General features: G+C 35.5%; 1 protein-coding gene across 1 annotated transcript; it reads left to right on the forward strand.

Moving 5' to 3' along the window:
* The first annotated feature begins 330 nt into the window (after positions 1–330).
* On the forward strand, positions 331–22684 carry CHORDC1 (cysteine and histidine rich domain containing 1). Its single transcript, XM_003252983.4, has 12 exons — positions 331–809; positions 5492–5541; positions 8467–8523; positions 9522–9679; positions 12379–12482; positions 13100–13158; positions 17384–17454; positions 18098–18203; positions 20237–20356; positions 20789–20851; positions 21102–21377; positions 21418–22684. The coding sequence occupies exons 1-11, from the start codon at positions 746–748 to the stop codon at positions 21246–21248; spliced, it is 999 nt and encodes a 332-aa protein (XP_003253031.1). The 5' UTR covers positions 331–745; the 3' UTR covers positions 21249–21377; positions 21418–22684.
* The last annotated feature ends 1579 nt before the right edge of the window (positions 22685–24263 follow it).

The following is a 24263-nucleotide window of genomic DNA, read 5'->3' on the forward strand; positions in this document are numbered from 1 at the left end:
GTGATCAATTCTGGCACAGCATCAGATCCATAATTTTCTTCGCTACTCTGATTTTTACGTTTTTTGTATTTTCAAAGTAATGTGACCGCAATTGTAAGTTATTAAAATTGCTCCTGAGATGAGGGCACTCGAGACACAAACACACGGAGAGGTTCGTCTGCTATTCCTCTCCTCATTTACTAAGCTCACACGTCTACCCTGAGGATTTGGAAACACTGCACGATTGTGCACTTACTGTGCACTTACCCCTTAGCACAGCTAAGGGATAAAGAGATACCCACCGGGCTGTCTAAGGCGCAGCCTCAAGGCAAGGAAGAAGGGTGCTGGGTCGCAGGGGATGAGAGGGCGGGGCGGCCACTTTGCTGCAGGAGATACCCACAGCCAGTGAGCACTTAAGAAGTAAGAAGAGAGTTGTCAGTCTCTTGGACACCTTCATTTTCTGCCCCGTAAATTTCTCCTCCGCTGTTGTCTGGGCTCCACTTCCGACCCCGCAGTTGCTACTAGCTGTAGTCCGACCTATTGTGGCCGGGGCTAGCGCCAGCCTCCCGCCGCTACCTCCGCCTCGTTCCTTCTCTGCGCCTGCGCGACCGGAAAATTCGCGAAGGTTCCTGAAACGCAACAGATCTTTTCCGGAAGCCGGTAGCCGCCTCAGTCGTCAGACCGGTGCTAGCGACACGGGAGGGGCTAACGCATCCTCTTGCTGTTCCCCGTGTTTGGGCCTTGCCTGTGACGGTAGGAAAAGAAAATGGCCTTGCTGTGCTACAACCGGGGCTGCGGTCAGCGCTTCGATCCTGAGACCAATTCTGACGGTAAGAGCAACGCGCCGCCAGTCCTCCCTCCCGTCTCCACCTCATCAGCGGGGGAGGCCCTTTGGGCCAGAGGGTGTCCGCGGATCTCCTGTAGCCGTCCTCGCGCGGCCCCTCCTGGGCCTCCCTTGGCTGCCCGCGTAGTCCGCCGGCCGCCCCTCTGGTGCGCTGCGTTCACTTGGCGAGCGCCCGGCCCCGGCGCCTGACTCTCCTCTGCCACTGCGGAGAGAGACGCTCCCCTGGATCCACGTGTTTCCTCCGTCGTCCCCGCACTCCTTTTAAGTCGCCTGGAATTTAGAACGAACACCTTTCTCCTTGGGCCCCCCAGTCTCTGGGGAAGCAAAAATTAACGAGGTACTGGTGAGCTTGCTTTGTAGTTCCCGAAGTAGTGATGGCTGTGATTGCCTGCGCGAGAGGGAGAGGTGGCCCGGATGAGCAGCGGGTTGTCCTAGCATGTAAGCTGTGCCTTGTAGAAGTTTGTGTTCAGTCGATCTGCTGTTACAAACCTCTTAAAAGTGTTCTTGGTAAGGGACATTACTCTGTATCTTTATGCTGTTTTGATAGGTTCATCCTGGTGGTACGTTAGTTATCTTTTTGTTACTAGCGGCATTTGTTGCTTATTCTTGTGGCCTCCACGTTTTACTACCATGCCTACTCCAGTATAAAATGAGTGAATGTCATCTACAGCACCTAGATGTCGAGTTAAGGATCCAAAGCGAAAATGACTATTAGGTGAAGGACGGGAAATGATCAGTGAATTGAAATTTTGATTGACAAAGAAGTGAGATGATTCCATGCGTATCGTGAGAAGTGACAACACGTTTTCAGATTGAACTAGCATTTAGTTTATATTTTCTGCATGCCAGCCATTATTGCTTTATCTTATTTAATCTTCATAACCACCCTGGGACGCATGTAGTGTTAATTAGACCCATTTGATAGAGAAGCTTAGTTCAATGAGGTAGTGTTAATATCATCCTTCATTATTGTGGAGGAGATGAAAACTGATGCCTTTTAAACTCTTCACCTCTGAGATGTTTGAAATACTTATTTTTGGCACACAGGTAAATTGATAGCGTTATTTAAAATAAGACCATTAACACAGGGTTTTAAGGAAAAGGAAAATCCAACCTATGCAATACTCGTTACCGCCACTGACATTTTTATGATGCAAATATGATGCTACTGTAGAGGAAAATTGTGATATTTCAGTCGATGACAAAATCGAGAAATGATTTTAAAGCCCTTTGGTGTTGGCAGCCTATGTAAAAAATTAATTGCACTTATGTCTGCAGATATTCTACTTTAATATAGAATACAGGGGAAAGACTGACGCTTTGCTTATGAGACAATAACGTTCAGGGGAGATAGTCATTTGTTGTAAGGCTGTATCCAGGTGTGAATTGGTGCAGTGCCTAAGAAACAGAAAGCGACCAGGAAAACCGTCTCAAAACTTGGGTGGTCAGCAGTACGAGTTACACCAGAGAAATTCCAATAAGTATATTTACTTTAGCTAAATGATGGTTTTTTTAGAGACTTAGAATAAATTTTTCAAGTAAACTGAGTGAATGGAAGGAGAAGAAAATGGAGATACGGAGTAGGAGACAAGAACTAAATAGAAAGTTTGGTTAGGAGGTTTTTTAGGAAGAGGTTTGACCTTGTACAGTTGACAGAAACAAGTTAAAAGAGGTAAATACACAAGCAAGTTCCATTTTGCGTAAGCCAGATGCTGGATCTGTCATCTTTAAATATTTCTTAATCTACACTAAATGCCTTTTTTTCTTGGTGCTATGGCATAATTACCATGCTCGTTGACTTATAGTCTCATGATTTTTTTTTCCCCCTAGAGACAGAAGTTAGACTCCCTTTTAAGCTGATAGAACGTTTTAACTTGTAACTCAAGTTAAAGGGTGTTTAAGGGAGACACAGTTGGTAACTTACATATGTTAAACACTTGTTCTAGAATAAACACAGCTTCACAAACAGTATTTTTTTTAATCGACGTATACGAGGAAAACTGAAGGAACTACTAGCGAGTAGCTCAGTGAGAAATTTAGCCAGGGTCAGACCCAATGTTAGAAGCCCTGGACACTTAACCACTACTACTGTCTTGTAGCTTCTCACCCATAAAATATTAATTTTGCCAAAACTCTTAAAACTGATAAAGGGTGGATATTAACGAAAGGATGAAGAATGTCCATTTGCTTGTTACTTCTTGTTTTTGAAAGCCGTGGCTTTCAAATTGTGTTCATATTAGTTCTATGGTTCAGATCTGACTCATTCCTGCAGCCATGCTGCCAAAATTGACTTATTGTGACATTTTATGCCTCTGACTCTGTTATATATTGTGTTTTATGTCTCTGATTACTTTAAATTTGGTGTTTGAAATTACTGGATCTATTCTCTACTTCCATTCCCCTCTCAACTTCATGTCCTTCTGCATATCCATTTCTACTTCCAACCTCCTGTTTCAGCCCTTAATTCCACAACTACCCTTAATTAATAACATCTTTCTGATCCACGGATTTACTTACTGTATCAGGAAGATACCTAACACTTTCTACATTGGCTAGTATCTATGCAGCACATGGTTACTAAGGAAGCAATACTGGCTAGTAACGGGGTAGGGAGATTTCTGTGAGCACCAGTAGTAAATTTTGAGGCAACACCAGGAATCAGGTGGTAGAGCACGGGTGTCCAATCTTTTGGCTTCCCTGTGCGACACTGGAAGAAGAAGAATTATCTGGGCCACATTGGAAGAAGAAGAATTGGGCCACACATGAAATACACTAACACTAATGATAGCTGATGAGCTTAAAAGAAAACAAAAACAAAATTGATAATGTTTTAAGAAAGTTTACGAATTTGTGTTGGGCTACATTCAGAGTGGTCCGGGGCAGCATGCTGGACAAGGTTGTTGTAGAGCATTGAAAGCTAAATAGACTTGAAAGGTTGAAAGATAGTCTTATAAGCAGATTGCAGAGGGATGAAGCTGACTGTTACCTGATTTTTAAAAATATAGTACTCCATCTTGCAAATTGCTCAGACCAGCTCGGTCGTGGAGACCCTAACCCGGTGGTGCTAGAGGAATTAAACACACACACACAGAAATATAGAGTGAAGAGTGGGAAATCAGGGGTCTCACAGCCTTCAGAGCTGAGAGCCTCGAATGGAGATTAACTAAAAGTATTCCTTACAGGAAATAAAGGGATGGGCTCTGGCTAGTTATCTGCATCATGAACATGTCCTTGAGGCACAGATGGCTCATGCTATTGTTTGTGGTTTAAGAACCCTTAACTGTTTTTCCGCCCTAGGTAGGACAGTTGTTCCTTGCCCTCCTTCAGGTAGACTCACAACCTTCTAGCCTGGGCGTCAAGGCGGTCAGGAGCATGTCACAGTGCTGCAGAGAGTTTGTTTATGGCCAGTTTTAGGGCCAGTTTATGGCCAAATTTGGGTGCCTGTTCCCAACATAAATTGTAATAAACCCATTTACATAAGAGAAGTAAAGATTGATGGTGTAGTGGGGAGGGAAGTACAGAATAACACCCAGTGAGAATCTAGAAAATAGGCTGTAGAACTTCAGAGTGTTTTTTTGTTTTGTTTTGTTTTGTTTTAAGACGGAGTCTTGCTCTGTTGCCTAGGCTGTAGTGCAGTGGTGTGATCTTGACTCACTGCAAACTCTGCTTCTCAAGTTCAAGCGATTCTCCTGCCTCAGACTCCCGAGTAGCTGGGACTACAGGCATGCACTACCACGCCCGGCTAATTTTTGTATTTTTAGTAGACACGGGTTTCACCACGTTGGCTAGGCTGGTCTCGTACTCCTGACCTCAGGTGATCTGCCTACCTCAGCCTCCCAAAGTGCTGGGATTACAGGCATGAGCCACCAGGCCCGCCTAGACGTCTATTTTTTTTTTTAATTAAAAAGTAAACTTTAATGTTGAAAATGCACACTTGGGGAAGGCAGAAAGATCACACACAAGGCTGTCACTTCACACTTGGAAGGTTGCACAGTGGCCAGGCAGAGGCGCTCCTCACTTTCCAGACAGGGCTGCCGCCAGGCAGAGGCACTCCTCAGTTCCCAGACGGGGCAGGGGCGGGGCAGAGGAGCTCCTCACTTCCCAAACAGGGCAGGGGCCAGGCAGAGGCGCCCTAGTCTTCTTTTTAGTGAGGTTTGTACCTAGGAATGACTGTGTCTAGGAAAGTTAAATTACCAATTAGATACTGCAAAAAATCTTTACAGTATTTAAAATGTTGAGCCTGTTATTACAAAATGTCTTTTAGGGAATCTCTTGTGAAACCTTTATGGATGAATGCACATAAGCATACTTCAAGTTTGATAGTATATTGGTAAAAGCAGGTTAGAAAAATGATGGTCAAAATTTGGGGGTTTGAAGTTTTGGTACTAAACAAATTTTACTACCACGATTAGGGGAATATAAAATATAATTGTTATACATAAACAATTCTGTATTTTTGTCCTTAGTCATCATACGCTTGAATTAGAATTTTTAATACTATTTTAATATAGTACACTTTGTGCTGCGCGTCAGACTCAATCATTTGTACCTTTTTAAGGTACCTGCGTTTGGAAAAAGGATTAAAGGTTAACACCTTAAGGAGATGATCATGTATGTATTTGTCTTCATTATAAAGAGAGGTACTTTTTTTTTCTCTGTTTTCTCCAGATGCTTGCACATACCACCCAGGTGTTCCAGTCTTTCACGATGCATTAAAGGTAGGAACTATATTTTCATTTTTTTCATATCTGTGTAGTAAATTGAGAGATGTAATACTAAATCTTTATTTTCTCATCTTTTTTTCTCAGCTAGTGACTTTCTTCTTAATGACCTTTGGGGGGGAGGTGCTTTAAGTGTATACTCCACTAAAGGCAAAGACAAGACAGATGATGATCTTAAGGTCTTTTTCAGTTACAAAATTGGATTTTAATTCCTTTTTTTTTTTTTTTTGAGATGGAGTTTCATGGTGTCGCCCAGGTGGAGTGCAGTGGTGTGATCTCAGCTCACTGTAACCTCCGCCTCCTGGGTGCAAGCGATTCTGCCTCAGCCTCCTGAGGAGCGGGGATTACAGGCGCCTGCCACCATGCCCAGCTAATTTTTGTATTTTTAGTAGAGACAGGGTTTCATCACATTGGTCAGGCTGGTCTCGAACTCCTGACCTCAGATGATCCACCTGCCTCAGCCTCCCAAAGTGCTGGGATTACCATGCCTGGTCTTAATTTTCATTTTCTACACCCATTTCTTCACTTTTCTAATTTTGAGGGAAAATAGAGTGGTTGTATTGAATCTCAGTCTGTCACTACTGGCTAATAACAGCTCTGAATTTTAGAAAAGATTCTTACAAACATTTAGTGCCAATCTCGGGACAGACACATGTAAGTTTAGAGTGTTTTTAACTTCAAAGAAACGTTACCTGTTTTCCAGCTATACTTCTTGGATGTTCTGGAGAATTAGTAGAGTGTTGTTTGACTAGATTTTTGCTGGTCGTCTTTTTAAAATTCATGATAATATGATACATTTAAAGAGTTTCCTTTGTGTATCTCAAAAGATAATGCTGTGGTAGGGTTGCCATGGTTTTAGGTTCTACAACTTTGGTTCTCAGGAACATAAGCAGTCTTAACATGTTTAAATATTGTTGGTGCCCTTTAAATGTCCAATTATACCTTCCAGAGAATAGTTAGACTGTTTTGGCACTTCACTGTTACACCACCAAATCTAACAAAAGATTGCATTAGCCTGGTTCATTCTGAGTGAGGAAAACAGAGAAGACATTCAGTAGGGCAAGTTGAGACCTTATTCCTCCATACATTTTTTTAGTTTTTACAAATCTTTGTTGTAGTGGAAACTGTGGTGCTGTGGAAATGTTTATTTTTCTTTTTGTGGAATTTCATCTTTCCTAGACTGCCATTTCTTCTGATATTTTTGTTTTACTGTATCTTTTTCTTTTTTTCCCATGCTGTTTTCCTCTTAGCTCTTAAAGGTAACCTTTGGCTGTTTTCTCTCATTCAGTTCATTCCTTCGTTTTCTCAAATGTCACCTCTACGCCGATGGCTCTTACAACGTATTTCTGTGTCTCATTGGCAACGTCAAACCAGTTTCTAGTGTGTACCATTTATTCCAAAAGTAGTCTGCTTCTCAACTTTACTGCTCCTAGTAATGATACTGCTGACTTTCTGATCATTTGGTCCATTGCCCGTTTTTTCTCTTACCACATTGTTAATCACTCCAAGTCTTAATGATTTCACTTTGAAGTATTTTTGCTTCTCTCTATTTTGCAGTTGTAGTGTTTATTATGGTCTCTATTTTATAACCATTTCTTAAAGTCCTAGATATTCCAAGATTATTGGATTTCACAGTACAGAAGATTTCAGACAAAATGTGTATACATCAATACAGGGATACTAATTGACCAAGTAAGAAGTTAAACATTGCATTGACAAAAGAAATACTATTTTAATATGAGAAGGGACATATCCAGAGAAAAGGACAATCTTGCTGAAAAAAGACAACTAGCAACCTTATATCCACATAACTTATCTTTCCTTTTCTCATTGTACTGAAGACTAGCATAGAATCCAGATTGGCATTTGGGAACAGCTGGCCTGTATCATATTTTACATGTGTGTATCACAGTATCTGACATAATTTAGTACATGATTAAGACAGTAAAACTTTTTCTCTCATAGAATAACTTTTCTGTTGACTATATTATTGATGCTATTTAAACCCTATATTTAAGGTTGTAGTAATTGATCTACATCTCAATTCGGAGTAAAAGATAATTAAATTTCAAAATAAAGGAAAATTTGAATTATAGGATATTTGAAATTACCTTTAAAGAAAAAGAACCTACAGTTGCACATTATGAGAAAAATCACTACCAAATTTTTATGCAGTCTTTTGAAAATCAGCGAGGTCCAGGTGGATGTGTGCAAAGTTGCGTCTTAATCTGAATTTAGTCCCAAATCTTAATCTGAAGTTCCAAGTTTTGAGATTTTGCATTTTTGTTTCCCTATTCTCTATAAACATTGGAATTTAGAGATAATTATTAAAGCCATTTTTTGGTAAACTACTTGATAGTTTGTTCAGAAATCAAAAATAGTAATAGTTTCTGTGTCTTTATGCTTCTCACTGAAAAGATCACCTTCAAAGGCTTAATAGTGCTTTGGCTGCTGTGTTAATTAATCTTTGTTGTTCTGAAAATAGAATGCTTATTGTGAAACTAAAATAGATTTTAGTTTCTATAGTTACTATCTTTAACTTAATAGATTTTAAAAGTAAAATACCTATACTTATTTTGAATATTCTTTGAATATGATAGTTTTAGGAATTATAACATGTTTTTCTTCTAAAAAGCAGGCACGATTGTTGAAAAGAGAAGCAGTTTTTGTTTTATAAAGGTGCTTCCCTTGATGATAGGGCATAGCACAAATCACTTTAACATTGGTTAATTGTTTTTTTAAAAATCAAAGATTAATATTCATTTTACTTGATTAGGTGAATTATATGCAACACTGAAGTTTTGCACTCTGTATTTGCGAGTTACTGCAGGATTCAAGTAGATAAGTGCAAGTAGAGTGTTTTAGTGGGTCGTGTTTCTCATGCAAATAGAGTTTTTAGTTTCTTTCTCTTGTTTTTCATAGGGTTGGTCTTGCTGTAAGAGAAGAACAACTGATTTTTCTGATTTCTTAAGTATTGTAGTAAGTACTAATTATTTTTTCTAGATTATCTTCCTAAAAATACATGTTATAGAAAGCCTCAGATTTGAGGAGTCTGATTTCTGATATAGATTGATTGGTCTTCATCAACTTGTAGATAACACCTTTCAAAAAGCAGCTCATCTCCCTTCCACAGCTTGTAAAATAAGGAATCTGTTTTGGAAATTAATGTTTTAAGGTATTAGTTACCTGCTTATCATTTTAGGTTTGTTCTTTCTGTTATGTTGAAAGAACATCAAGAAGGAGAAAGTGGTAAGCAACAATTTAAAGCCTTTTCAGTTAGGAACGATAAAGTTTTATCTAAGATGCTGTTGAAATATTTTATATACCACTTTTATATAAAACCACTTTATATACCACTAAGAAAACTAAAGCTACTAACAAACTGATAATGCTATTGATTGTATCATTTCAGAGGTGTTAAAGAGTATATATAATTCAGTAGAATGTAGTAGAAAAGTAGCTAACGTTTGCTGAATGTTATCACCTGCCAAATGTGCCAGGCATTTTATTATTTAAACCTCTCAGAAAATATCTTACCTGACATTACCTCCATTTTACAAATGAGGAGATGGAGGTTTAAAAAGATTATCTTGCTTAAGGTCATATAACTAATAAGTATGTTGAGAACTAGGTCTCAAATTGAGGCCTTTTGAGTAAGAGATTTTTCTGTATAACTATTTTTTACAGTTCTTTGTGAGATTCTCCAGAATTCTTATGTAAACGAGTTTTATGCCATATTTTTAATAGAATAAGTAGATGTTTATGAAGTGTAATTCAAAGACTTTTTAAAAAAGCCTTCATTCAGAGATTCAGCAAATATGGCAAATTTGGAGTTCTGTTTTTAATTTCTTAAAATCAATGTATTGAAACTGGAGATAACATGAAATAGAATCAATATCAATAAAGAACTGAAAAGATAGTGTTTCTATCATGAAATGTAAAATAGATAGCTCTTAATGAATATCTTTCACTAACAGGGCTGCACAAAAGGTAGACATAATAGTGAGAAGCCACCTGAGCCAGTCAAACCTGAAGTCAAGACTACTGAGAAGAAGGAACTTTCTGAATTAAAACCCAAATTTCAGGAACACATCATTCAAGCCCCTAAGCCAGTAGAAGCAATAAAAAGACCAAGGTATACTTTACACAGTTACATATTTTTGTCACACTTGAATAGTAGCACTTGTGCATGGTACTTTCCTTAATGATTTAGCGTGATACCATTTGTAGCTACTATGTAGGCCACCAAGTTTTGAACCATTTGGTTTCTCCCTTAAATCTGCCTTAAATTTTTATTTCTCTTCAACTTGAGAGCATGTACACAATATAACTACATAACAGATTTGCATATTGTACTGTCATAATTACAAGGACATGTATCATCAGGGTAGGGAAGTCACATTTTTCTTGTGCCTTAGAGTGCATCTTTTTCACTGTGGCATGGTAAAATTCTTTGAAGCAGTTTTCCTTGTCATGTCATCAGTTTAAAGTAGAAAATAATGCAGAGGCCTAATCATCCATCTTTACTTTCAGATGCCTGAAAACTACCGTTAATCTCATTACTACTGGTCAATTTTTAATGCATTTGATTTAGATGACATATTTGTGAAAGTAGTCTTAAAAAAGCTTTTGCTCATTGTGCAATAGAATTGTACAGATTCTTCATACTTGCCTTCTGATAACCAGACTCTGTATTCCCACACATGTATATTGAGTACCTTTGTTGAACCAGGTCTTCTTCACGCTACACTTGAGTACTAAATTGTTTTAGAAGCAAACTACAGGACTTAAAAAAAGGTGATTTTTTTTTTTTTTGGCTGCAAGTAGGCACCTATTGCAATTTTTATTCATGCTATGAACTCATGATTTTCCCTTTATTCTCCATTGATCCTACTTAAATAAATTTATAGAGTATTGAATAATATAGAACCAAGATAAGAACCCTAAGAGACTTTAGATATTTATTTGTTCATTAGCACTCTGAGTACAGATTATTGCTAAGGAGACTACTCAGGATGATTTTATTCTCTCTCCATCTTCATAGTTAGAGGAGACCATTGAATGCTTTGTTGGCCAATTTAGCAGTTAGAAAAATAATTGGGAAAAGACAAAACTTCAGTCATGGCTCATTCTTAATCTCTTTAGTAATATAATGCAGTCTGTACTATAATAGTATGAGTTAATTTTATCTTTAAATGATGGGCTGTTATTTTACTTAAAGGGCAGCGAGAGGCCAGGCACTGTGGCTCAAGCCCATAATCCAGCACTTTGAGAAGCCTAGGAGGGAGGATCCTTTGAGCCTAGGAGTTTGAGAACCAATCTGAAAGAGATCCCAAGAAAAAAAAAATTAGCTGGCTTTGGTGGTGTGCTCATGTAGTTGCAGCTACTCAGGCTGAGGCAGGAGGATCTTGAGATTGACTTTTTGAAAAAAGAAAAGGACAAAGGCAGTGAGATGAGAAAAACTAAATATTTTATCCTAAATTCATTTGGTGGTATTATAACAATTATGAGGATATAGGTTTTTACATACTTTTTTTTTTTAAGAGGAAAGTCCCTCTCTTACCCAGGCTGTAATGCAGTGGCATTATAGCTCACTGCAGCCTTGAACTCCTGGGCTCAAGCCATCCTCCTACCTAATCCTCCCTGGAACTATAGGTGTATGCTGCTATGACTGTATTAGTCCATTTTCACAGTTATGAAGAAACACCCGAGACTAAGTGATTTATAAAGAAAAAGAGGTTTAATGAACTCACAGTTCCATATGGCTGGGGAGGCCTCACAATCATGGCGGAAGGTAGAGGGAGTAATAAAGGAATGTTTTACATGGTGGCAGGCAAGAAAAAACCATCAGATCTTCTGAGACTTATTCACTATCATGAGAATAGCGTGGGAAAAACGCATCCCCATGATTCAGTTACCTCCCACCAGGTCCGTCACACACCATGTGGAGATTATGGGAGCTAGAATTCAAGATGAGATTTGGTTGGTGACACAGGGAAACCATATCAGTGACCGACTAATATTTTTTATTTTTTTGCGGAGACAGGGTTCCACTTTGTTGCCCAGGCTTCAAGCAGTCCTCTTGCCTCAACCTCCCAAAGTGTTGGGATTATGGGCATAAGCGACCATGCCTTGCCTATGTACTTTTAAAATGCTTCTTTAGTCAGTTTTTTCATTGTTGATATAGAATGAATAGCCTACAATTTTTATTTTTATTGCTGTGTTTATTAATATGTTTAATACTTATTTATTGAATGGACTTAAATAAATTGTGTATACAACACTTAGCCATTATGAAATGTTAGAGGATGTTGTTTTTTTAACCTTACTGAAATTGCCTTGCAATACGATTATATCTGAATTTACAGATCCATATGCCAATGTCCACATAAATTATCTCCACTGGTAGAAGTGAGTATGGATTCACTTAGAACTTACGTATATTTCATGTTTATTATGTGCTCAGCATTGAGCTTGGGCATGGGATGTAAAAGTACATTATGGTCCCTTCCTCAGCATTACTCATCTTGAAAACCTTGGATTCCTAGTCTTTATTCCCTTCTCATTAGTGCAACTGATTAATAATTAAATATGCTGACAATAGCGTGATTATTTGAGACTTACTATTCTAATATAAGGAGCTTTTCTGTTAAGACAGAATGTAGATACATTGTAACAATTATTTATAAAATACCTTCTTTTAACTTTTTAGTGGGAATCATTTGATACACAAAGCATTTGGTTTCTCAAAAAAGCTTTTAAGGTTATTAATTTGGAGTACAAAGAAATATTTTGGTGTATTAATAATGGTAATAAGGTTTCAAAATTCTCCAGCCCAGATGAACCAATGACAAATTTGGAATTAAAAATATCTGCCTCTCTAAAACAAGCACTTGATAAACTTAAACTGTCATCAGGGAATGAAGAAAATAAGAAAGGTAAGATTTTATTTTGTTTTAATTATTTTCTAGTACAGTTAAGCAGTTATCCAAAAGAGAGAACAGTAGTTTACTGCATATAAATAGGGAAAAGTCGCACATTGTAGTTAAGAAACTTTTTTTCCTCTAAATGTCAGATGTGATAAACTACAAATACTCCAGAACTTAATAGGTTAATTCCATATGTCTTTATTCAAAATGAGAACCTATATTAAATTTTTTTTCTTTTATGGTTCATTATTTTTTTAAGAATCAGCTAAATTTGTTTGATATTTTAAAATGTTTTATTGTACATTATACAAAATATATTCACTATTTTCTGACTTTATACCTGGTACCATGGGAGGAAAACACCCTTTCACGATCTATTTTACAAAGTTAAGATACTAGATATAACATTTTGTTATGGAAAAAATTGTGTCCTGCATTGTCGAAGACACCAGGTCCTCAAAAGAAGAAGAAATGTGTCATATATCAATTTGGGGATATAAGCAAAACCTAGTCACAGTCATTTTTTAAAAAGTATTGTTTTCTGGAAAAACCTACTTTTTAAGAATGGTGCCACAGCGAAGTTCTATTTTAACTTTTTAATTTGATTTTTTTTTTCTTTGTTACAGAAGAAGACAATGATGAAATTAAGATTGGGACCTCATGTAAGAATGGAGGGTGTTCAAAGGTATATATCACAAGATTTGTGATGTGTTATGAAGTAAAATTTTAATTTTGAGGAAAGTGCAGTTGGCTGACTCAATTCAACAAACATTTGCATGCATATTATATATTGAACATTATGCTGGGGACTAGGGCTACAATCATGGATAGGAGACTCTGTCTGAGTAGCATCATGTCCAGTAGAATAATGAAAATAAGTAATTCCAATTTACTTAACATTTACTGAGCACTTATTATGTGCCAGACATTTTATGGGCTGGAGACATAGTATCAAATAAAGCAAACATTTCTGTTCTTATGGAGCTGATATTCTAGAATGGGGAGAAGAGCAACAAATAGGTAGTTAGATATTATAAAATTAGGATGATAGGAAGAAAATAAAACATACTAAGGAGTGCTTATCAGCAAAGCCCTTCTTGACATAGTAACACTAAATCAGAAATCTTCATGTTGTACTGGATGGATTATGTAAACCTGGGTGAAGAGTGTTTTGGATGCAGTAACATGAGCAGAGGCTTTAGAACTTGGCTATTCAAGGAATAACAAGGTCTGTGGAGCTTGGGCAAGGATAGCAGGTAAGAGAGGTAGACAAAATTATGGTGGTTCTTTTAAGCCATGATGAGGTATTTGGGCTTTATTCTAAGTATTACGAGAAACTATTACTTGCTTTAGGGAAGGGTTTTAAAAAGATTCTGTGACTGGTGAATGGTAAATATGTGGTGATGCAGCAGAAGTGGAAGAAGAGAAACTAGCTAGGGTGCTATTGTGGAAGACCAGACAGTGGGATTGGAGAGTAGTTTGTTGAGAAGTGATTAAATGTGGGATGCGGTCAAACATACCAGTAAGGCATTTTCCTGCCTCTTGCTACTTGATATAAAACTTGCATATCTTCCAACATTTCTTCTCCCTCTCCTTTTTTCTCCATCGCTCTTATCACTGTATATTACTTATTTTGTATACTTATTTTGCTTATGAGCTATACCATCTAACCCCCCTGACTAAAAGTTGCGAGGATAGGGATTTTTGATGTTCTTTGTTGTATCTTGAATGCTTAGAACAGTGTGTGTAGAATGAATGATAAAATTTGAAAGTACAGAAAGTACAGATGGTTCCGAACTTACCGTGGTGTAACTTAAGATTTTTTTTGACTTAACAATGGTATTATCAGGCTATAACCACATTGTAAACAAAGGAGCATCTGCCTGTATTAGCAGGATTTGCTAATGGATTCGATGTGAAGGGAATTCAAGCATCTGGGTGATTGGTGACACCATTAACCAACAAGGTGAAAATGGGGTGGGGGCAGGTTTATACTTTTTCCCCATGTTAAATTTTAGATCACTTAAGGAATGGAGATACAATTGTATTTACATGTATATGAGGTAGAAGTAGTAGATAAAAGGGAGTCCGTAATTACTGGATTGGGGAAGGCAATGCAAATGGTAGGGTAATAGAGGAAGATCAAGGAGAAGGTATCAGATGCGTTTTGAAAAGTGAATGACAGGGAAAACAGAGAAAGGGTATTTCAAGCGTAAGTAATAGCAGAAGTATAGAGAAAATACAAATTTGCTGCTGTGGAATTGAAATTAATAGAGATAAGTAGACCTGGCCAGATCCTAAAAGGGTTTAGTGGTGCAGGGAAGTTAGATTGTACGTTAGATTGTGAAGGCCATTGAAATTGAAGAATATTTTAGTCTTTTTCATTGAAATATAACATTGAAGTTTGTTAAAGGATATACAAATATAAATTTATAGCTCAAGGGATTTTCACAAAGTTGAACACACCAGCAATGCAGAGCACTCCTTATGTGTTTTCTCATTCATTATCTCTCTCAAATGTTTTTCTGTCAGTCAACATAGGTTTTTTCTGTTTCTGAGTTTAATGTAAAAATAACCGTAGAATATGTACTTGTGTTTGTCATCTTCTGCATAATAATGCTTGTTTTATTTGTCTTTGTTGCATGTAGCTTTAGTTTTGTTTTTTTATTTAAGGTATGTCATTATTTGAATGTGCCACAAATAATTTCTACTTTATATTGTCCTTTAATTTTAAAAAACTTTTTAATAATGCTATTATGAACATTCTTTCTGAGATGGAGTTTCACTCTTGTAACCCACCCTGTAGTGCAATGGTAGGCTCTCGGCTCACTGCAACCTCCGCCTCCCGGGTTCAAGCGAGTCTTCTGTTTCAGCCTCCTGAGTAGCTGGGTTTACAGGCGCCCACCACCATGCCTGACTAATTCTTGTATTTTTACTAGAGACAAGGTTTCACCATGTTGGCCAGGCTGGTCTCAAACTCTGAACCTCAGGTGATCCACCTGCCTCGGCCTCCCAAAGTGCTGGGATTACAGGCATGAAGCCACTGCGCCCGGCCTATTATGAACATTCTTGTGCATGACTTTTGTGACACATATACACATTTCTATTTCTAGTATTTTGGATTTTTTTTTTAAATTTTGGCATATGTGCATTATACTTATCAGTTAGTTCATCATCCCTAATCTGAAATGCTCCAATGAGCATTTTCTTTAACTGTCATGTTGGCTCTCAAAAAGTTAACAGATTTTGGAGCATTTGAGATTTTGGATTAGGTATGCCCACCTGTATATCTTTAGCATTAACAGATATTTCCACGTAGTCTTCCAAGGTGGTTGTATTTCTTTACATTTCTACCAGCAGTATGTGAGGCTGGTTCAACTTGTCCTACAGTTTGTTAACATTTTGTTATACGAGTTTTTTTTTTTTTTTGTATTTTAACTATTCTAGTGTGTATATAGTGTTTTCATCATGGTTTTGATTTGTACTTCCCTAGTGATGACTTTTATGTATGTTTATTAGCCATTTGTATATCCTCTTGTGAAGTGTGCAGAATTTTTTACCTACCTCTAATGTCTCTTGCTTGCCAATTTGTAAGAATTCTTTATATATTTTAGCTGTGACTCTTATCAGAAATTCTATGCTTTTTTACTGTCTTAATGACGACTTTGATAAACACAGGCTTTTTAATTTTAACAAAATCCAATTTGTCCATCATTTTCTTTATGACTAGTGCTTTCCATATTCTATTTAAGAAATCGTTGCTTACTTCAGGGCTGTGAATGTTTTCTCATATGGAGGCACGTTTAAATATGTAAATGACCTGGAACTTATTATTGTATAAGGTGTGACATGGATGTAATTAAAGAACTTTAAACAAAAGGGTGATAGTAATTTGATAATTAGTATAAAATAGAAATCGAAGACTGAGAAATAGTAGAAACCTATTAGTATAGTCTGATTGCTTAAAATCTGCTAGCTTATGAGGAAGATAAACAAATTAATATATTCAAGTCAAATTGATGAGATTTCATTATAGACTACTTATGGGTGGAGGGAGAGGAGATGCTGAAGAGGAACTAATGGATTTTGCTTTGAGAAACTGAGTCTGTACGGTGCCATCAAATAATATGGGGAAAAGAATAGACTGTGGGGATAGCATTAAGTTTAGTAGATGCTAACATACTGAGTTTTATGTTCTTATGAAATATCTTAAGGAGAAATACACATCTAATACTGTACTTTGGATTTATAAAAGATAAACACAGAATTTTATTTTCTGTTTGTAGGTAGTGCTATAAATACAAAAATAGAAAATATACTACTGGCTACATCCATGTTTTATTAACATAATTTTTTGTGAATTCATCTGTAGAGCCTCCATCTACAGCAGCAATGGGGCCCGGATCTTCCAGACAAACCCTGGATATATATATAGGTCTGCAGCTCATTTTACCCTTTATAGGGATAAGAAATCACCATCACTCTAGAACTTCCAGAATTGCTTATTAGATTTCTCATATTATTTGACAATACTTACATGGAGTTTACTGTACACATAAGTCATGCTGTAACTATATTTCTGTTGAGAGTATTAATCCCTTGGTTTCAACATTGTTTTCTAAATTAGTAACTAAGTAAGTACTTGAATATGATTGGATGGGATCTCATACTCAAAAGGCTGAAAGCATCTTAATATGACTTTCTCACAGGGACCTAAAACTTAACCAAGTCCAAAAGGGAATCATTTTTCATTTTTTAACAGAATGGCGTGGGATGGATTTATGAATTTTCTAGGTAATTGTCATTTAAGTATTTTGCAAAGTTCGTAGAGGTCACCAGTACTGCAAATATGTATGAGATGTAACTGTGAGATATGCAGCTAATTTTTTTTCTCTTTGTTTCTTTTTTAGACATATCGGGGTCTAGAGAGTCTAGAAGAAGTCTGTGTGTATCATTCTGGAGTACCTATTTTCCATGAGGGGTAACTTATGCATGACTTATTAAAATAGTTTATGGTAGAATTTAGAAAGTTAAACCTTTCTGTCTTTAAACATTGTTTGCCATGCAGTGTTATTAGACATTTTACTTACATTGTCATTAACATCTTCACAATAGCCTACACAAACACAGCGGTTTGTATGTTGTGTGTTTATATATGAGAAAACAGAAACAAGGTTACAGTTCTTAAGTGGTCATTGTGATATAAACCGCCTGTTTTTCTTTATATCCTGTGTTTAAAAGTGATGCTATTTGGGCTAAATGTTTTGTTTGAAGGACTGTCCTACACATTGCAGGGCATTTAGGATTTTGGGCCCTGGGGCACTAAGACACCATTATCCCAAGAAGACCCATACTTTTCTGCATCCTGCAGTCGAGAGCCTCTCTTCTGTATTATGCTCTAGTTTATAGAAATGCAGCACTGTGTAAAAATCTTCCACTCTGTTTCCACATTCTTCCTGATGTACTGTACATTCATTTTTAGCTGTTTAGTAACTTAGACACTTGTAAAATACTAGAGTTGTACACTTACTGGCTTCTTAAAAATCAGAGTTATCCCTCAAATACTTCTGGATTTAATTGGTTGTGAGATTTTATTTCTGAAGTTTTTCTGTGATAATTTAAAGGATGAAATACTGGAGCTGTTGTAGAAGAAAAACCTCTGATTTTAATACATTCTTAGCCCAAGAGGGCTGTACGAAAGGGAAACACATGTGGACTAAAAAAGATGCTGTAAGTAACTCTATAGCACACTGGGTTTATATTCATCTGAGTCATTTTTTAAAGATTTGAAATTATTCTGTCTTTAGATTTAAAAAAAAGTTTTCTTTTTTGCACCATAGACCTTTGATATGACTATGAAATAAAATGAATCTGAGTCAAGCTGCCAGTGCACTGCCTTTTGAGCAAAATAGCCATTGTCTGTTTTGATGCAAGCATGTGAGGTTTTGTGAAATACTTAAGCCTGACAAAATTGAATAATTTTTGTCTTTTTTAATTAATAAAATTAGCTCTATGGCCTCTTCCTACTTTTCGTTTTTTAAAAATTACTTTTCTATGAATTTGATGATGTTAAATGTTTAGATCTCTTATTATTCTTTTGGCCACTTAAAACTTCAATCATTTACAGATGCACAAACCCTCCATCTAGTGGCCAGAGGGGAGGATTGCAGTCTTGTTTCAGTGGAATTCTTTTGAATGCCTCTGCTTGCTAATGGGATATTTATGAAAAGGAGGGGGGAAGCATCATTTCCTACTTCCCTGGACAGCTTTTTAAAAAGACTTGGGGGCTGTGCAAATAATTTCCCAAAACCCCATTAAATTGTAAGAGGATGAGCAACTTAGTGCTCAATAAGTTTTTGTCTGTTAGCTATTGTTAATGTATTTTATAATGTATTAAATTTTCAAATTAATTTAGAGATTTCAATATTTAAGTCTTCTGTAGTTGCTGCCCCTCCCCCACTTTTTTTTTTTTCTTGAGACAGAGGCTCGCTCTGTCGCCCAGATGTGCAATGCAGGCTCACTGCAACCTCTACCTCCCGGGTTCAAGCAGTTCTGCCTCAGCCTCCCTAGTAGCTGGGACTACAGGTGCGTACCACCACGCCCAGCTAATTTTTGTATTTTTAATAGAAACGGGTTTTCACCGTCTTGGCTAGGCTGGTCTTGGACTCCTGACCTCGGGATCCACCCACCTCGACCTCCAAAAGTGCTGGGATTATAGGTGTGAGCCACCGTGCCTGGCCCTGGTTGCTGCTTTTTAATAACACGTGGTTGGATATTATAAAAATACCCTGAAGTTATAAAAATTCATCTATCACAAAACTATCAGAAATGTTTTTAAATAAAAAGTGAGATTATCTATATTTTTTATAGTCCAAAAGTTTGAAAATTTTAGTTTGAAAAAATAAAATGTTTTCCATTATGTTAAGTTTGGGAGTATAATCCTAGATAAAATGATGTAATTTCTCTTGTTTTTTAATGTGTGCAGTTATCAAGTATTAAGTAAGCTAGTAGCTTAAGGGGAAAAATGTGAGTGATATATATAATTTAAATTTAGTTAATGTAATTTTATCAAAACGAAAATAGTACCTTTTACAACAGTAGTGTCTCAGAGTTTCCTGAATTATGTAACTAAATTGTTCTCATTTATACAACAAATCATCATTTGCCTCTATTAAAAAAAAATACTGTTAGGGCAGTATAGTATACTACTGGTATGTAAGGATTATTTTCATAATCAGAAAATCCAAAAATCATTTGTTCTTTATTAAAATGGGAAGAAAGTAATAACTGGTCAGATTTTTTTTTTTCTTAGATTCTGATTTGTAGAAAATAAATAAGGTTTCTAGTGCATGAGGTTAAGGTGTTGTCTGATTTATCCTAGTAAACAAATGTCTTTCATTTCAGTCTTCAAAGAATGTTTTGATGACAGTACTTAGTAGGTTACAGAATGTTAAAATTGGATTAAATTTAGTAGGAGTTCTTAAATTGTCTTTTTAAATGTGTATCAGTATTATGGCCCTGAAAGAAAAACACAAAGGGAAGGAATAAGTGTGTTCTGAAATCATAAAATTTATGAAGAATCTTTGTAACATGATATTTTCTTGTTTAAGCCTCTTGGGAAATATGGAAGTTTTTTGCCCTTAAACATTAAGTGCTTAGTTGTGCATGGTAGTTTTTTCTCAGATGGGTCAAATTCCTCTTTTTAAGAAATTAATTATGTGGCACTTTTTTTTTTAACTTACAGAGTTTCTCTTACATTACAGGGGAAAAAAGTTGTTCCATGTAGACATGACTGGCATCAGACTGGAGGTGAAGTTACCATTTCAGTATATGCTAAAAACTCAGTTCCAGAACTTAGCCGAGTAGAAGCAAATAGCACATTGGTAAGTACATCTTATAATTTTGAGTAAAAGTTCTTTTCTATACATCATTCTTTATGTTACTGTATTTTAAAGTATTGTTTATATCTCAGCTGATTTTGGGGTAAGATTTTATAATGACTCCCATTAAAAAAAATTAAATTACTTCTATGAAACTATTTTAAATGAAAATTTCTGCATAATAGAGTTACTGCTGAACCATTCTAGAGATACTGTAGTGGATTTATCAAGTAATATAGTACTTAGTTCTCAATATGAAACTTGAAGCCAGTTATTCTTTTTTGTCAGTGGCTTTTCTCATATGAAACAATACAGTATTGGCAGTTTCTTAAAATAGCTTAATTCATTTTTGTCAGTCTTATTTTTATAATCAGTGTTTGATACCGTAAATCTTCAGTTTGAATTTGATCAATTAACTATGTATATCTTTTTCAGTTAAATGTGCATATTGTATTTGAAGGAGAGAAGGAATTTGATCAAAATGTGAAATTATGGGGTGTAAGTATTACAAATTTGTAAGAATTTTCTGATAACTTGAGATCATTTGTAGAATAAAAGACAGTTCTTTAGTAAACATCGATGCAAAGTATAGATACATAACTTAACAGTGTATCCTACCGAAGTCTAGATATAAAAGAGGCCTTTAGAAGCTTGGATTTGGGATTGTTGGCATAAGCAAGTCTGATGTTTTCCTCTGAGACTAATAAAGCCACTGAGGTTTCCTGTAATTCTCTTTGATATGTTACAGGTGATTGATGTAAAGCGAAGTTATGTAACTATGACTGCAACAAAGATTGAAATCACTATGAGAAAAGCTGAACCAATGCAGTGGGCAAGCCTTGAACTGCCTGCAGCTAAAAAGCAGGAAAAACAAAAAGACAACACAACAGATTGAGTGGGAGATGGGAGGAAGGCTATTACGTTATTTCAGAATTTTTAATACTGTGTGAAGTGGTGGCTTGCTGCTGTAATCTTTTGTTTTGTTGTTGTGTTACTGAATGTGGCATTTCAGGGTTAACATTAGGTTCTTTTTTTTTTTTTTTTTTTTTTTTTGGAAACATTAGGTTCTTAAAAGCCAAAGTCAGTTTGTCTTTTTGTGCCTCTCATCTTTCTTTTGTGTTATGTAAGATTGATTATTCATTTCTCCCTACTGGTAGGAACCATAGTTGTGTCCTATACTTGAAGAGGCTGGAAAATAGCCCATAACCATAATTGCAGTATTTCTTTGTATTTCTCTGTTAAGCAAAGAAATATTAAGGAACTTTTTTTTATGTCTTTGTATTATTCCACAATTAGTAAAGCAAGATGAAATGTCAAATTTTAATCAGTTTTTTCATGGATTTGTGTTCTTACAGTACTTGAAAATATTTAAGGAAGAGATGAAGCTCTGCAGTTTTTTCTATGTGGGATGATTACTTTTTTAAGGAGGATTAATTCTGAGGTAGTATAGTAAGTAAAGGGGAATATATGAATTGTTTAACAAATTAGAATTTGTTTACAACTACTTGAATTTTTACATTATGTCAAAACTTACATTACTTGCCAAGCAGTATGATGTAAGAGTATAGGAAACATAAATAAGATTACAGAGGTATCAATTTGGTTAAAATTCACCATTTTATAAGACTAAGCAATAATCTTAAAAACCTCTTTCCTGAATATTTAAATGTGTTTGTATGGTGTTATGACTAATTGTTACTGATTTAGAGACTAAGCCCTCTTAAAACCTTTAGTTAAATATAAAAAGAAATTATATATATCTTGCCTCCCTGATGGAAAACTATATAAAATTGTAGACTTAAAAGGTTTGTGGAAATACATTAGGATATCAGAAAACTAAATATATGGAGTTGCTTTATGACTATTACCTGTTAAATAAAATAGCTTAATTGTTTTGGAGTTTTTTTTTTTTTAAAGTCATGAAAAGCTTCACAATTCTAGTGATACAGTGTTGATTATATATTGTACTTTATTTATATTAAATATAGGTAACACAGAATTAGATCGTTTGGATAGGTTTTGAGTTACTGCAGAACTCAAGAAGAAAAATTAGGAAATATTCTGAAGGCCAGAACTCTGGAAGAACTTAGAAAGTTTGGGAATAAATTAAACTTACGTAGATTTAAAATTAAAAGGGGTTTATTTCCCAAACCCCTTGAGTCTTTTCCTTGGTATTTACGGAATTCACAAAGAAAAATTTGCAGAAGTACTATTTTCGTTTAATAAAGCATATATATCATTCTACTACCATTAGCAAATAACTTAGTTGTAGTTAATATAATTGTTAAAAGGTTTAGCTCTGTTACAAATAAAAACATAAAGATCTGGCAACCAGATTTTCATGATGTTACATTACCATGACAAGAAACTCTGGGCAGTGAAAGTTGGACCCACATGGAGTACATAAGCATCTGATACCTGGAGATGTATTTAAACTTTTTCAAGTTATCTTCCATGATTTAGGAACCATTTAGAGACATGAAGTCTTTATGGGTTGGGGGAAAGGTTGATACTTAGTTTGATTAAAGGTAATGATTAATATCCCTTTTTGTTCATACTTCCTTCTGAGGCTGTTTTCCCCTAAACAGTATCTTAATCTGTTACATGTAATTGAAATATTATTTGAAGCAGTGAGTTATTGTAACCTCAGATTAGTTACATTGATCAAAACATTTACACACACACACACATACTGTATGTTGTCTGGTTACATTAATGACCATGGTATTTCCTATCTTCTTAAGGAGCCTTTGAATTTCTTGTCCAGATAAAAATCCGAATATTTCTCTTAGACTTATACATAAAGGGACACAGTTATCATTAGGTAGCATATGTTTTACTATCGGTTTGTCAAAAAAGTTAATAAAAAGTGCTTATTGATTTGTTTCTCTAGAAATTTGCTTTGTCTTTTTTAGCATTAAAAATAATTACTATAGCAAAGCAAAGTTAGATATATTATATATATACTTGGTAACTAAAGATGGGAAACCTAAAATGCTATTTTTCTTTCATAGCACGTTTACTAGTATAAAGGAAGTAAGATCCTAGTAAACTGAGCCTTTTTTTAACCTCTTTGACCTAGTTTTAGGTTTACAGAAAAGTTGTAAAAATATAATACAACAGTTATGTCTTATATTAATCTTAATGTTAAAATCTTATATTATCACAGAACATTTATAAAACTTAAGAAATTAACCTTTGTATAATACTATTAACTAAAGTAGAACATTTTATTTTTACTATCTGTTTTTAGTGGAATTCTTCAAGGTTTTAAGACTTGTCCTACTTTTTTGGTAATAATTTAAGCCAGTAATTTATAAACAATTAAGATAGGATTAGGAATCAACAAATGTTTATAGGTTGAAGATGTAACTTCTTGGTGTAACTATACTGGCAAAGGACTGTAATGATTTTACTTTAATTTATATTTTATGCAAGGATTTAAGAATTTTCTTCAGAAAATTATTCAACCATCAAAGTGTAGAGAAACTTAAAGAGTTATTGCAAATATTTTAAAGGGACTTTGAGTTATTTCCCCTCTCCAAACTCCCTATTTTTTTTTTTATCAGTTATTCCTCAGCCTGAAAATTTATGTCATGCATATACTCACAGTAAGTAAACTCTTAAAAGCTCATTTATGAGGGCTGGTGTCCCTTTTAGGATATATGGGTATGTACTCTGTAAATTATTTTTTTTAGCAGTCAGGTACTTTTAAATTATCTATTTGAACATTAACAGGGTTTTTTGTTGTTGTTCATCTTTTATGGCAAATTATTTTGACCTGGCATTCATATTTGTTATTTATTTTGTTTTCACCAGTGTCATAATTCCATGGCCTCAGTTTTGAAATGCAAGCTATCAAGCCCACCTTGTCTTTAGGTTTTGTTAATAGGTTTTTCTGTTTCATTTG

This window comes from Nomascus leucogenys, chromosome 15 (assembly GCF_006542625.1).
Source record: "Nomascus leucogenys isolate Asia chromosome 15, Asia_NLE_v1, whole genome shotgun sequence".
Classification (NCBI taxonomy): domain Eukaryota; kingdom Metazoa; phylum Chordata; class Mammalia; order Primates; family Hylobatidae; genus Nomascus; species Nomascus leucogenys.